Below are 16,660 nucleotides of genomic sequence, written 5' to 3'. Positions count from 1 at the left end.
TTTTTAAAAATATCTAGAAGTCATTGCCTTCTCTAAGTAATATCCATTATTTTTTTAATGGAGACTACAAGTTATTTATTTCAATCAGATGTTGCTGTATTTGAGGAATGATATTAAAATAACACTAAAGTATAGTATTGTATGATATTAAGAATACTATAGGAGTATAATGATGAGATATTATTGTAACACTTTAACATCTTCGAAAATTGCGAACGTTAAATTTAATCCCTTATTTATATTTTAATAAAAAATTAACAGCATTTTCCTTTAAGCCATGCTACTTTCACATAAAAAAATACAATGTTAAAAAAACTTTTTAAAAAAAATATTTTTTTAAATTTATTTTAGACTCTGAATCGAAAGATTAGTTACAGAATAACACTGTTTAAGATAATAGTTATCTAGGATGAATAATTTTCATTTATTTTATTTTTCATATATTTTATTTTATTTAAAAAAAAATTTTCAAAAGTCATTGTCTTCTCTAGAAGTAATATCCGTTTTTTTTTATTGGAAACTACAAGTTATTTATTTATTTCAATCAGATGTTGTTGCATTTGAGAAATGATATTAAAATAACACTAAAGTATAATATTGTATGATATTAAGAATACAATAGGAGTATAATGATGAGATATTATTGTAACACTTTAACATCTTCCAAAATTGTGAACGTTAAATTTAATTATTTATATTTTAATAAAAAATTAACAGCATTTTCCTTTAAGCCACGCTACTTTGACATAAAAAAATACAATGTAAAAAAAACTTTAAAAAAAAAACATATTTTTATATTTATTTTAGCCTCAGATTTGAAAGATTAGTTACAGAATAACACTGTTTAAGTTAATAGTTATCTAGGATGAATAATTTTCATTGATTTTATTTTTCATATATTTTATTTTATTTTTAAGAAAAAAAATTCCAAAAGTCATTGCCTTCTCTAAAAGTAATATCCGTTATTTTTTTTTTTTAATGGAAACTACAAGTTATTTATTTATTTCAATCAGATGTTGTTGTATTTGAGAAATGAAAAACCCGACTTCGAATTAGAACAAGCGTAGAATAGGATTTTCAAGCATGATATGCGGCGTGTAGCGGCAGTCATAACAATTGCCGGCAAAAGTTGTTGCAGCGATCATTTTTTGAATCCAAATAATGAGGTCACTCACAGCCGGCAAAATTTGGAAAAAGCTCTCGAATTTGACCGACTAAGTTCATTAATAAACCATCTTTTTTTATTATTATTTTTAAACGAGTAACTGAGTTTCGAATTCGAAAGTATAAAGCTTCACTTATTTTTAATCTAAACGAATGTTTTGATGTATTGATAGTATTTTAAAAAAATTATAATTCGAATATTTTATCGTTTCAAATAATGATTTAAGCTAGCTATATTTGTGTTTAATGAGTTCATTCCTTTTCTTGGAAAATAATTCCGAACAATGGAAATTAATAAAAATACAGATTGTACTAGTGTAATGATTGAAAAAAATCAGTTCAAATGAAAAATAATAAAAATAAAAATCTTACTCGAAAAATCATTTGTGAAATATAGATATATTTAATTTGGTCAAGAATTATAATTTATTTTGCTGCTTAAATGACAAAAATATTTAACAAAGTGATTTAAAAATAACAATAGATTATAAAAGGATAATATTTTAAACAAAAAATCTTTTCAACTTGATACTTTAAACACTCAATCCAAATAATGGGGTCACTCACAGCCGGCAAAATTTGGAAAAAGCTCTCGAATTTGACCGACTAAGTTCATTAATAAACCATCTTTTCTTTTTATTATTATTATTATTTTTAAACGAGTACCTGAGTTTCAAATTCGAAAGTATAAAGCTTCACTTATTTTGAATCTAAACGAATGTTTTGATGTATTGATAGTATTAAAAAAAATTATATTTCGAATATTTTATAGTTTCAAATAATGAGTTAAGCTAGCTATATTTGCGTTTAATGAGTTCATTCCTTTTCTTGGAATCATAGTTACTTTAACTAAAAAAAAAATCTTATTGGAAAAATCCTTTGATGCGAAATAAAGTTTGATTTCATCAAAAATAATTATTCATCTTTCTATTTAAATAAAAATAACTCCTAACAAGGGAAATTAATAAAAAATACATATTGTACTAGTGTAATGATTGAAAAAAATCAGTTCAAATGAAAAATATTCTTACTAGAAAAATCATTTGATGTAAAATATAGATATATTTAATTTGATCAAGAATTATCATTTATTTTGCTGCTTAAATAACAAAAATATTTAACAAAGTGATTTAAAAATAACAATAGATTATAAAAGGATAATATTTTAAACAAAAAATCTTTTCAACTTGATACTTTAAACACTCAATCCAAATAATGGGGTCACTCACAGCCGGCAAAATTTGGAAAAAGCTCTCGAATTTGACCGACTAAGTTCATTAATAAACCATCTTTTTTTATTATTATTTTTAAACGAGTAACTGAGTTTCGAATTCGAAAGTATAAAGCTTCACTTATTTTGAATCTAAACGAATGTTTTGATGCATTGATAGTATTAAAAAAAATTATATTTCGAATATTTTATAGTTTCAAATAATGAGTTAAGCTAGCTATATTTGCGTTTAATGAGTTCATTCATTTTCTTGGAATCATAGTTACTTTAGCTAAAAAAAAATCTTATTGGAAAAATCCTTTGATGCGAAATAAAGTTTGATTTCATCAAAAATAATTATTCATCTTTTTATTTAAATAAAAATAACTCCTAACAAGGGAAATTAATAAAAAATACATATTGTACTAGTGTAATGATTGAAAAAAATCAGTTCAAATGAAAAATATTCTTACTAGAAAAATCATTTGATGTAAAATATAGATATATTTAATTTGATCAAGAATTATAATTTATTTTGCTGCTTAAATAACAAAAATATTTAACAAAGTGATTTAAAAATAACAATAGATTATAAAAGGATAATATTTTAAACAAAAAATCTTTTCAACTTGATACTTTAAACACTCAATCCAAATAATGGGGTCACTCACAGTCGGCAAAATTTGGAAAAAGCTCTCGAATTTGACCGACTAAGTTCATTAAAAAACCATCTTTTCTTTTTATTATTATTATTATTTTTAAACGAGTACCTGAGTTTCAAATTCGAAAGTATAAAGCTTCACTTATTTTGAATCTAAACGAATGTTTTGATGTATTGATAGTATTAAAAAAAATTATATTTCGAATATTTTATAGTTTCAAATAATGAGTTAAGCTAGTTATATTTGCGTTTAATGAGTTCATTCATTTTCTTGGATTCATAGTTACTTTAGCTAAAAAAAAAATCTTATTGGAAAAATCCTTTGATGCGAAATAAAGTTTGATTTCATCAAAAATAATTATTCATCTTTCTATTTAAATAAAAATAACTCCTAACAAGGGAAATTAATAAAAAATACATATTGTACTAGTGTAATGATTGAAAAAAATCAGTTCAAATGAAAAATATTCTTACTAGAAAAATCATTTGATGTAAAATATAGATATATTTAATTTGATCAAGAATTATCATTTATTTTGCTGTTTAAATAACAAAAATATTTAACAAAGCGATTTAAAAATAACAATAGATTGTAAAAGGGTAATATTTTAAACAAAAAATCTTTTCAAATTGATACTTTAAACAAGATGAGTAAACAAAAGAGCAAATTGAACTAGGGTATTGATAACATGAATTTTAACAAGAACATTGAATGCATTGAATTTTTGATATATTTAAAAGATATATTTTCATGTTAAAATTCGTTTGTGTGTTGCATATGTTAAAATTGCATATAAGAATGGATCGAAAGATCTTCAAGTCTAAAAAAATCTATTATAAATCGCAATTTCAAAACTTATTTGTAAGTCGGTTTTTAAAGTTATAAATCTAAAATACTTATTTGAGGCTCGAAAAATTTATTCACAAAAGAAGAACAGGTGAATAAATGAAAAATGTATTAACCAAAAAATTCGTGGCTAGAAGCAATTCTTCGAAAAAATTTTCATTAATTAAAATTACCTAACCTAAAGGAAAATCTAAAATAAATCGTAATTTTAAAACCTATTTTAAAGCCGGCATAAAGCAATAAATCTAAAATATTCATTTGAGTCATGAATAATTTATTCACAGAAGGAAACGGGTCAATAAATGAAGAATATAATCGCAAAAAGTAACGCGTTTACGCTCAATGTTTCGAAAACTTTTTATAATATCTTTAATTTAAAAAATCTTTCAACCAGTTCGTTATAAATAAATTTGAAAACTATTTTAGAACCGGCATAAACTACATACTCACTATATATATGAATGTATTCATAAGCGAAAAACAGAATAGGATAAATATAATATAATAGCAAATATAAATGAAAACTCGATGTTACGCAGAAGTATTTTTTATTATTTGAAAAGTTTGTCATCATAATTATTATTTGTCAAATATACTATTTTTAAATATCATACAAAATATTAAAAAAATAATATTAGTATGAGAATAATGTGATAATGCATAAGTACTTAGTAACATTTAACATTAACATAGTAACACTTTTCCGTACTCGTGAATCTTACAGCAAATTTGTTAATTTTTAAAACATCATATTAACTTTTTTTTTTAACAATAGGGACATTTAAGACAGATTCTGAAATGTTTAAATTTTGTGTCTAAGAAATTGGACATTTACAGCTCATAGACATAGCATACGAAGACAAAATAATCCTTCTCAAACTTACAAAGTGCCAATTCCTCAAAACTTATTTATTGTTCTCGTTAATTAAACTTATTAAATTTTTACTCCATTTGTAAATAAATTTGAATCTTGTTTCCGTTGCTTTGAAATTATTAAATTGTATTTTAAGGTAAGGTTAGGTTACTTTGTAAGGTTAATTTTTTAAAAATAATTTTGATAAAATTTATATTAAAAAAATCAAATGTACAATGGAAACTACATTTATAATTAATTTGTATGCTGTTGTTTTCTTAAATACCTCGAATGGAAAATTGAGTTCATTGTTAGATAGTTTCATGGGATTTGGTTTAAATTTGATATTTAAAAGAGAAAAAGCCCATTTTTAGATTGATTTCTAAAAAAATGTGTTATTTTAGGAAAATGGCGCATATATTTTTAATTTCAATGTTTTCTTTTCATTTAAACCAAGTAATAGAAAACGTTAATTTTTTTTATTCTTAACTTCAGATAGGTATTTTCTTTTTCACCCTTTCTATCGCTTCGTTTTGATGGGGAGAAAATTATTGAGGTCACGGCTATAGACACCTGTTGCGTTTGACTGATCTGTGTCGCAGACGACCTTTTAAGGTTGGTAGAAGAACACCAAAGTTCCATGTTCCATCCATCTCCTTAGACACATTAGAATTCTTCCTAGACTTTTAAGTACCTTGATCTTAAATGGAAAATCTTAGATATCGTATTAAGACATGAGACTGCTTTAAATATCGTAAGAACAGATAAAAATTTTTACTTTAAAATCACATTAGTATGGGATATTTGTTTATTTGTATCAACACGGGAAAACGCCAGTTGGCACTACATACAGTTTTGTACCATCGGTAACTTCAATAGCTTTCAATGATTTTATTTAATGATGGATAATATTGACATTTTAATATCCCGATATATCGCAGAAAAATATCGATATTTCACGATGTATTGCGATGTTTTACCGATTTAAATAAGTTACATTTTTTTATATTGGTCGATATTTTCGTTATGCAATTGAAATTCATCAACATAAATGATTATATCATATGTGATACTTATCTTTCTCGATAATGCTTATTAATAGTATCTTATTCTATATCATTGTAAGACATGATGTTTGGAATATATCCTGTAAATACTATTTCAATATCGTTATCGCAATGTTTAAAGATATTATTATTTGACTTAATAACTCATAGTCGTTTACTTAACCGATTTTTAGTTTAGAGTTTGTTTTGGATATTTTTTTCACTAAAACTTCTGTTATTTAAATTATAATCTTGATCACAAATATTGCGTAGTAAAATATATATTTTTGTAAATATATTTTAATTACTTACTGATTATGAGAAAGTTTCATATGCATTCATTAAATTCATGTTAAATTTACTTTTGAGTAATAATTATTTGTAAGGTATAAAAGCAGATTTTAACATTATGATAAACGTGATTGCTTCTACTTTTGTTGTGTACAAAAACTTAATTTTTGAACTTTTAGTAAGAAATATAGTGTTAAATAACGAATTCAAATGTTACAGAACAAGCAAAATTTAATCAAGATGTAACAAATATTTTTCTTTCTTTTTACCTGCCATTTTGAAGTAAGAAAAATAATTCTTTGAATAAACAATTCTACAAACAGAATATATTTAAGGATTACTTTAAATTTTTTTTGTTTTATACTTTTAAGTTTGAAAAAAAAATTTAAATACATTTCTGAAAGAAAATATTGAAAGGCTGAAATTTGTTTGAAATAAACATGTAAAATGAAAATTGGAAACCATCATAGTATAAAAAAAACCCAGTTTAACATTTAGCTAAACTTAGTAAACGTACGATAAAGTTTAAACACTTTGAACGGATTAGTTTATGGAAACTTTATAATGCATTAGAGTTTTTATGCTATTGTTTCGTTATCGATAGTTTAAAATGTATGCGTCCGAGATGTATTACGTGACTAAAGTTAAAGAACAATTTCTTCAAACGAATTAAACTGTAAAGAAGAACTATCGTACTCATTGAAGCGAAGTCTCTCTCTGCCATCACGAGTTAACGAATCGGCCACGCGTTCGATGTTAGGAACTATGAAACAATTTGGAAAGTTTGGCACCAGTTTGCGAGGGATGTGTTCCAATTTCAGGTAAAAGTAGGAAAAGTAATGGAGGTCAGGAATTTAAGAATTAAGTTTAAAACTTTCGTTTTCATAAGCCGCTCAATGATTTGTATTTTCTTTAGAGCTGTTGTCTTCAAGTTGCGCAGTCGTGTTTTCTATTTAAAAAAATTTATTCGAGCTAGAGTTCGAATTTTGTACGAATGTACACACCATTGTATTGTACACTCGTTAGCTACACAAAATTTCTCTTCATACGCCTTATTTTATTTTAGTTACCACGCAATTTTTTGTAAGAAAAAAGTTTTTTTTTCACTGACTGCTTGTTATCCTGTATATTAAACAATTTCACGAAAAAATCTGTGTCGATTTACTATGCAATGCCACAAAAAATTACCTTCAAATTATTTTTCATACTTTCTTTATGAGTATAAAATAAGAAATCAAAACAAATGGAAAAATTAAATTTAGCTATTGAATAGCCATAGTTTGAAATTTAAATAAAGATATTATTTAAATTTCAAACATTCTATGACGTCGCCTCTTGGACTATTAGATGCAATCTAAATATATCCCTAGTAAATCCAAACGCGACACTTGTTGAAACTTTGATTATTTAACCGTAAAGTATTCAACGGTAATATTTTACTAAAACTCTGCAATTGAATTGAAACATGAAATAATTTTAATAAGTCAGTTAAAAATCGAATACAAGGAAGAAGTTAAGTTAATGTTTATAAAATTCATATTCTTTAGAAAGATCTTATTGATTCCATATTACTCTGGCATAATATAACTCGGTTATAATATTACTGTATTTTACAAAACCATGCAAAAGTTAAAACCTTCTAATCTTTTAAAAAATTCCAGAAATAAACAAAAAAAGAAGCTTATGAAAAAAAAAGCCTCTAATCAACAATTGATCATAAAAATGAATTATGAGATTCTTTTATCTTTTTGTGCTATTATGCATTGTAATTGAATCTCTAAGGTGAATATTTTATTGCTCTTGAATTAGCCTTATAAACAGCTATCAGCCTTGTAGGTAGGAGAAGGAAGGTCTTTGCACTTATATTGCTGCATTTCTGAAAGATTGGTTCACGCCCATCTTCTCCTCACCCGCCTTTTTTTTCAATATTGTTAGCAACTTGGTATTGTTACCATTTTATTACATAATTATACTAGGGTTGCTGTCGTTTATTGAAATATGTATCATTTCTTTGTTATTAGTTTCCTGATATTAACATTTTTATTAATATTATAAATTTCATATTACATTTCATAAAAGATAAAAAATCTTTTTCATTTTCAGCAAAAAAGATCATTTAAAAAAATGTATCTAGTATGGTAAAAATTTCTCACGACTATATATATATATATATATATATATATATATATATATATATATATATATATATATATATATATATATATATATATATATATATATATATATATATATATATATATATATATATATATATATATATATATATATGTAATACAAAAATTAAATACTTTTGTATTAATAAAAGCATTAAAACTTCATTCCTTTTTATTAAATATCTTTAGTAAAGGATAAGGGTAGAAATTCTATTTTGGGACTTCAAGGCTAAAAACATGCCAATGAATAATAATTAGATTAATACTTCAAAAGAGAAGTTATTTTAAGATCTTTCACTTCCATATAAGGAAAGATTAAACGATTTGCTTTGAGTAATAAATAATTTGATGAGGCGTAAGAATACAGAAAAAGCATATGACTGGGACCTCTTCACACTGTTTAATCATCCTATAAAATGCAGAGCGCTAATTTTTGCGTGGCTTTTTTGTTGTTTATCTTGCTAATATAAAATCCGTCAGCTTAGACGGGATATCTGTTCCCCCTCTCCCGCTTTGGAGAGGGGTTAAACTGCTATTTCACCATCGCAACTTAATAAAAGAAGATTATGCACAACTGGACTCTTCAATCATGTTGCTCTCAATACTAATTTACTAAAAAATCATTAGAAGCCTCGCAGGATGTTTGCTTTGTGCAGGAAACCCCTTGAAAGAAAATTTTTGTGCAATACTATCTCGTGGGACTTGGCCTAACGTGACCGCTACCTCGTCGAGAAGGATTCCTCACCCACCCGGGAGAAAAATTGCTTCATCGGTGAATTTACGGTACCAGAATGCTTAGCTTGGAGACAGATCGTTCGATTTTGCCTGAGACTGTGACAGCCATGAAAACGTTTGTGTTTACAATGCCTGTTAGTGCCCTCAGAAACAATGAAGTGTGCGATTAGTGTTTTAAAAAGTCCTAATCAAGTGTGCGAAAGTCCTAATCAAGATGTTGTGAGAAAAAAAAATAAATAAAAAATAAAAAAAAAAAAGAAGAAAAGAAAAATGTGCGCGTTTGTTATATGTGCGCGTTTTTTATTCGAAAAATTAGAGGAGCTTTTGCTCCTATGGAAAATTCCTTTATAGGAAAAAGATTTTTTTTTTTCCCTCCTTCGAAGTGTAATAAAAGTGCTTATTTTTTTTTATTACAAAGATAAATCCCGTGCATATCTGCATTTTTTTTTTCCCTTTCTCCTTCATAATAATATGAAGTGCATTCTTGTGTTTATATTGTTTTTTTTTATTTTTATGATATATAGTTTAATTATTATGATATAGTGCATTTATACTGCTTTTAAAATGTTTTTAAAAGAAATAGATGTGGTTCAAACGTCAATTAAAGTAACGAAGGCAAACAAAATTAAGTTATTATTTAAACTTTTGTTTCCAAATGATTTGTCTAGATTAAACCGTAACAAAATTCTTAATTTTTCAGAATTTTCTTTTGAAGCTAACACTAATGAATTTGCAACCAAACTGAAAGAAATTTGTGGTACTTTTAATTTTTCGGATTTAATCAAAATTTCAGACATTCTAAATATTTCCAGTGAAGGAAATAAGGAGGAAATTGCCAAGCATATTTTAAATTGTTTATGTGATTTTAATCACTTAAAAAAATTCGATCGTAAAGGAAAATCCCTCCGAAGATGAGGAGGAAACTACTCAGTTTGAGAGTAAACACACTCAAACTGATTTTGAACCACATTTACCAACTAAAACTTGTGTAAATCAATTTACACAAGTTAATTTAAATTCTATATGTACAAAAATTAGTGTTGATGAAGATATGGTGTCCGATAGTCAAAATTCTAGTAATAATATAAATAGGGAAAATGAAACAAAATTAGTAGTTAGTTTTTCAGATATTGAAGCAGTTACCCCTATGTTTAATGGAAATCGCTATGATAACATAAATTCTTGGTTTGAAAATTTTGAAACTCATGCTAATTTATTTAAATTGTCTGATATGCAAAAGTTTTTATTTGCAAAAAGATGCATGAAAGGTAACGCATTAACTTTAATTAGAAGTGAAACTCAGTTAAATTCGTATGAAAAACTAAAAAATCTTTTGCTTGAAGAATTTGGACTTAGTTGCAATAGTGCAGAGGTACATGCAATGTTGCAAAAAAGAAAACAAAGGTATAATGAAACTCTTCAAGAATATTTCCTAAAAATGAGAGAAATAGCTACTCAAAGTGATATTGATGACTTAGCTCTAATCACTTATATAATTCAAGGAATACCAGACCAAACAAATAATAAAACAGTTCTTTATGGAGCCAGTAATCTTTTTGAATTTAAACAAAAACTTAAACTTTATGAAAAAATTAAAAGTGACTTAGATAAAAATAAATTTCAATCTAATAAGGGACCATATGTTAGGAAGTTAGAAAACCCGAAATATGACATTAAGTGCTTTAAGTGTAATACACCAGGACATAAAGCCCCGGCTTGTCCTAAAAATAAAAATGTAACCCCGAATGTGACAAAACCCAAAATACATCATACTACACAGGAGAACCCATTGAATCAATGTAAATATTGCTCAAAGAAAGGACTTTTGAATCAATTTCACATGGGCTCCACGTGTGTAAACAACCCTAGTAATGTGGTTGATGTGAACGTTCAAAATATGACAAGTAATCAATAGCAATTACTAATATCCGGATATATAGTTGAAAATGAGTACGAAAATGGATATATAGTAGAAAATAGGTACCTCAATGGATATAAAGTGGAAAATGGATATATAGTTAAAAATGAATACCTAAATGGATATAAAGTGAAAAATGAATACGTAAAGGGACGTCCAAAACAAAATAAAAATGAAAAAGTAAAAGAGATATTATTGAATGTTGATACCGGGTCAACATTAAATGTAATACCAAAAGATTTGGTGTTAAAATTGAATATTCCTATTAAAAAATGTAAGGAATTAAAGGTTACCCAAACGAAAGGACAACTAACACTTAACAAAATTTGTGAGTTTCCCCTTAAATTAGGCAAAATTGTTAAGTCAGTTAAGTTTTTTGTAATTGATACTGATTTACCATATGCTTTACTTGGGTTGCAGGCTTGCAAAGAGTTTTGTTTGTTTATTGATTGTGTCGGGCCAGTTGTTACTCAATTTGGTAAGAGATTGATCACCTCTGCTAATTTTAACAGTGACAACTTATCTTTGCACATTAGACAGCACAATTCTCAAAATGTTAAGGGTAAAAATGTTGAAAAAATAAAAGTTGAAGATGTTTCAGTAAAAGTAAACATTGAAAAAAATAATGTAAAGGGTAACAAAAATAAAAGGAAAAGGACAAATAGGAAAAAGAAAAAATGTCCAAAAATTTCAAATGATTCGAAGATAGATCTAGGTAATGGGTGCACACATTATCAGGTTAATATCGACGAAAAAATAAAAAATGAAAGCAAAATAGAAAATGTGGACTTAAAAGAAATTTTAGAAAGTTTTGATGATATTTTTGCAAAACATAAACACGACGTAGGAGAAATTCGAATGGAACCGCAAAGAGTCAGGTTAACCTCAGATTTATCTATATCTCTAAGGCCGTACAAAACATCCCCAAAACAACAACAAGAAATTGATTTACAAATAGAGGAATTGTTAAAAAATAACATTATAAAAGAAAGTTCATCCCCTTATGCTGCCCCAGTAACTTTAGTTTTTAAAAAAGATGAAAATAAAAAGAGTCGTTTATGTATCGACTATAGAAAACTAAATCAAATTACAAAAACAGACTCTGAACCGCTACCTTTAATACAAACTTTAATAGAAAAATTGTCTAATAGTAGTTATTATTCTAAAATAGATTTATCACAGGGATATCATCATGTTCGTATTCATCCTGATGACACTGAGAAATTAGCATTCGCTACTCACAATGGTCTATTTGAATACTTAAGATTACCTTTTGGCTGGAAGAATGCCCCGAGCATTTTTCAACGTACAGTTCGTAGAATTTTAAATAAACATAAAATTAAATTTGCTACAAACTACTTTGATGATATCATTATATTTTCTAATTCTTATGATGAACATTTAACCCATCTTAAAAAGATTTTTGATATTTGTAAACAGGAAAACTTAAAATTAAAACTTTCAAAATGTTCATTTTTGCAAAAACAAATAGAATTTTTAGGATATGAAATTAAAAATGGAATTGTATCACCCGATAACCATAATATCGAAGTGATTAAAAAATTAGTGCCCCCTAAAAATGTAAAATCATTACAAAGATTTCTCGGATCAATAAATGTTTACAATAAATTTATTGATAATTATGCGAGTATTCGACATCCTTTAAATAACTTGTTAAAGAAAGATGTAAAATGGGTGTGGTCAGAAAAATGTCAACAATCTTTTGAACTTTTAAAAAATGCTATTATTTGTAAACCAATTTTGAAAATTTTTAACCCTAATCATGAATGTCATCTTTTTGTTGATGCATCATTAGTTGGAATTGGATGTGTGCTAAAACAGACAGATGAATGTGGTGTATTGCATCCTGTAGCTTTTCATTCTCGTTCATTAAGGGACTATGAAAAAAACTATGCAATTACAGAACTTGAATGTCTTGCTATTGTAGATTCTTTAAATAAATTCCATCATTACCTTTTTGGACAAAAATTCACCATACATACAGACCATGCTGCTTTAGTTTGGCTAAGAAATGTTAAAAATTTAAAAGGAAGATTATTTAGATGGTCATTATTGTTAAGTATGTATGAATATGATATTAAATACACAAAAGGCTCTGCTAATTTTGAAGCAGATTGGCTGTCGAGAGATGCAACACATTCAATTGTCCAAAGTAATAGTAAAAATAATAATGTTCATGTTTCACATTTATTGAACTTGAGTGAAATAGTGGAAGCTCAAAGGAAAGATAACTTACAAGGTAAATTTATTGATATCAATAATGTTTTGTGTGTACGTAAGAAAAATTTTACTAAAATAGTTGTTCCATTTTCGTTAAGATTAAGACTTCTGCAAAATGCTCATGATAAGTTTAATCATCCAGGAGTTCAGAAAATGATTAACTTAATAACCCCTGTTTTTTATTGGAACAACATAACTTCAGATATAACAAAATTTTGTAAACATTGCCATACGTGCCAATTAAATAAAAAACCGCGACAGAAAAGATTTGGATTATTACAATCCTTACCCCCTGTTAATCAGTCTTTTGACTTACTAGCAATAGATAGTGTTGGTGGATTGAATTACTATAATTCAACAAAAAAATATTTAACTTTAATTATTGACCACCTTACACGCTACATGTGGGCTTTTGCATCAAAATCCATTAGCTCAGAAACTTATAAAAATTTTTTGCATCAAATTTTTCAAAATCAAATTCCTAAATCCTTGTTGAGTGATCGAAACGCTGCTTTTACTTCTTCTCATTTTAAAAAGTTTTTGAAACATAATAAAATTCAACAATTATTGACAACTGCACATCATCCGCAGTCTAATGGCAAGGTTGAACGCCTTGGTCAAACAATAATTACCCGTTTAAAATGTAAAATTAATGAAAAACCTACTAAAACTCCCTGGCCTGTTTTGTTAAAAGATATAGTTAATACTTATAACTTAACTCCCCATTCTGTAACAAAGTTTCCACCTGCATACCTCATGCATGGTAGACTCCCCTACGAAAATCCCTTAAATGAAAAAGTCTATCCACCTGTTGAAGAAGCTAAGAAAATAGCAATTCAAAGAACTAGAGAATATCATGAAAGAAATAAAATTTATTATGATTCTAGATTTTTAGATATAGACTTTAAAAATGATGAATTAGTTCTGTTTGAAGAATTTACTTATCCTAATACGAGGAAGTTGTCACCTCCTTTCAGTGGACCGTATAAAATTCTTCAAAAAATTTCAGAAGTTAATTACAAAATAAATAAAAAGAATAATTTAAGCAAACAAAATTTTGAAATAGTACATGTTTCAAAGCTTAGGAAATATCACAACCCACAAATGTTAAAATTAAATCATGAATAGTCGCCAACAGAAAATTTTTTACTTTCTTCAAGGGAAGAAGTAATCCCTATTTTTTTTGAGAGATCCGAATCGCGTTGTGTGGAGATGTTTACCTCAGCATCAGTTAGGAGTGAGGGAGAAGTAACTTGAACTTTTTTTTTTCTTTCTCAACACTGAGAAAAAACTTTCTAAACTATTTTTGTTTTATCCAGTATGGATCTCTCAATTACACAGTGCTTCATGAAATTCTGTTTTCTTCCATTTTAACGGAGAATACAGAATTTCATCAAGTAAAAAACCCCATTAACCATACAGAATCTTAAATTCTGATTAAATGACACTTAGTTGTCCATCTCTTTCACATAAAAATTGTGAATATTTTTTATTTTAACCATACAGAATCTTAAATTCTGAATAAATGACACTTGTTGTCCAGGTCGTTTTGCATAAAAATTTTGTATATTTTTGTGTGAAAAATTTTGAAAAGTTTTTTAGAATAGTTATATTAAATGTTTAAATTTTTCTTTCTGTTTAGTTCACTAAATAGATAAATTGTATTATTATGTTTTTATTGTTGTTGCTGTAAATAATTTTTTTCACATATTGGAAAAAGGTTATTTATAGTAGGAAAGAGGACAGTCATATCAACATTAAGTTTATGTATTCATAGTATTCTAAAGTTTTTTTTGGGCTTACCAAAATTTTTTTTTGGGGGGGATGTAATACAAAAATTAAATACTTTTGTATTAATAAAAGCATTAAAACTTCATTCCTTTTTATTAAATATCTTTAGTAAAGGATAAGGGTAGAAATTCTATTTTGGGACTTCAAGGCTAAAAACATGCCAATGAATAATAATTAGATTAATACTTCAAAAGAGAAGTTATTTTAAGATCTTTCACTTCCATATAAGGAAAGATTAAACGATTTGCTTTGAGTAATAAATAATTTGATGAGGCGTAAGAGTACAGAAAAAGCATATGACTGGGACCTCTTCACACTGTTTAATCATCCTATAAAATGCAGAGCGCTAATTTTTGCGTGGCTTTTTTGTTGTTTATCTTGCTAATATAAAATCCGTCAGCTTAGACGGGATATCTGTTCCCCCTCTCCCGCTTTGGAGAGGGGTTAAACTGCTATTTCACCATCGCAACTTAATAAAAGAAGATTATGCACAACTGGACTCTTCAATCATGTTGCTCTCAATACTAATTTACTAAAAAATCATTAGATATATATATATATATATATATATATATATATATATATATATATATATATATATATATATATATATATATATATATATATATATATACCGAAGAGCCATTACATTATGACCACCCTGCTAATAACATGTAGGACCCCCTTTAACCCTCAAAACTGCTAGCACTCGCCGTGGCATTGATTCCACAAGGTGCTGATAGGTAGTCTGAGGTATCTAGTACCAAGCGCTCACCAACTGGTCCTGCAATTCCCTCACATTGCGAGGGGGTAGCGTGACAGCACGAATTTGGTTTTCCAAGTAGAACCACAAATGCTCTATTGAATTAAGGTCAGGTGAATTTGGGGGCCAAGACTTGACTTGAAAGTCACTGGAATGTTCCTCGACGATTCGACCCCTATGACATGGTGCATTATCCTGTTGGTAAACACCATCCCCCGCAGGAAAAACTGTTGCCATGAATGGGTGAACCTGGTCTGCAACTATGTTCAAGTAGCTTACAGACGTCAGGGATTGTTCTATGAGGATTATGGGTCCTAATGTGCCCCATGAAAACATTGTTCCTGGGCGAGAAACCATGAAAACCTGGGCGAGCCCATTGTTATAGATGGAGGGTGGTCATAATGTAATGGCTCTTCGGTGTATATATATGTGTGTATATAAGGAATAGGTAGCACAATTTGTAGTTGGAAAAGATGTATGTAAAATGATCTAGTTTTATATTTAATTCAATCATACAATCGTAATTAAATAAATAAATGGCATAGAACTTGGGAAAGAAAGGCAAATACAAGGCTATTGCATTACTTATTTAATTAAAATACCTATATTATCATTTTGCACTGCATTAGTTTATTTAAATAAATTCAATTGCTTTTCTAAGAAGATTTTTACAAATGAATTAATTCGGGATTGGAAACTTCGACTGTGTTAGAACATTTGACACGTGTTAAACAACAAAGTTCCAATTTGATTTAATTTGATAGTTGCAATTTGTTTTAACTTTAATTCAGTTACAAAATTGAAAAATAGTATCTTCAAACTTAATCCTTAAATTAGATTATAAGATTCTAGAAATCAACTTAAGAGGTAATACGTTTCAGTTTAACGCCGTAATAAGAAAGCATATTTTAATGAAGCAGCTTAAAGTTTAACTAATTTTCAGAGAGTGTACTTAATGGTACTTAA

At 27.2% G+C, this 16,660-nt stretch overlaps 2 protein-coding genes across 6 annotated transcripts in view; both read left to right on the top strand.

The window, feature by feature from the left end:
• Positions 1 to 16,660, top strand: part of LOC107438548 (uncharacterized) — a 149,642-nt gene that overhangs the window by 21,195 nt on the left and 111,787 nt on the right. The window lies entirely within an intron of this gene.
• Positions 9,859 to 11,208, top strand: LOC139427032 (uncharacterized). Its single transcript, XM_087157446.1, has 2 exons — positions 9,859 to 10,965; positions 11,014 to 11,208. Exon 1 carries the CDS (start codon positions 10,033 to 10,035, stop codon positions 10,894 to 10,896), a length of 864 nt encoding a protein of 287 aa, XP_087013572.1. The 5' UTR covers positions 9,859 to 10,032; the 3' UTR covers positions 10,897 to 10,965; positions 11,014 to 11,208.

This window comes from Parasteatoda tepidariorum, chromosome 2 (genome assembly GCF_982258835.1).
Source record: "Parasteatoda tepidariorum strain Cologne lab strain chromosome 2, Ptep-v5.0, whole genome shotgun sequence".
Taxonomy (NCBI): Eukaryota; Metazoa; Arthropoda; class Arachnida; order Araneae; family Theridiidae; genus Parasteatoda; species Parasteatoda tepidariorum.
The sequence above is the reverse complement of the archived record's forward strand: the minus strand, read 5'-3'. Positions and strand labels throughout refer to the sequence as shown.

Coding starts and splice junctions, on each gene's coding strand:
- LOC139427032 (XM_087157446.1), top strand. CDS start 10,033: ATGGTGTCCGATAGTCAAAATTCTAGTAATAATATAAATAGGGAAAAT.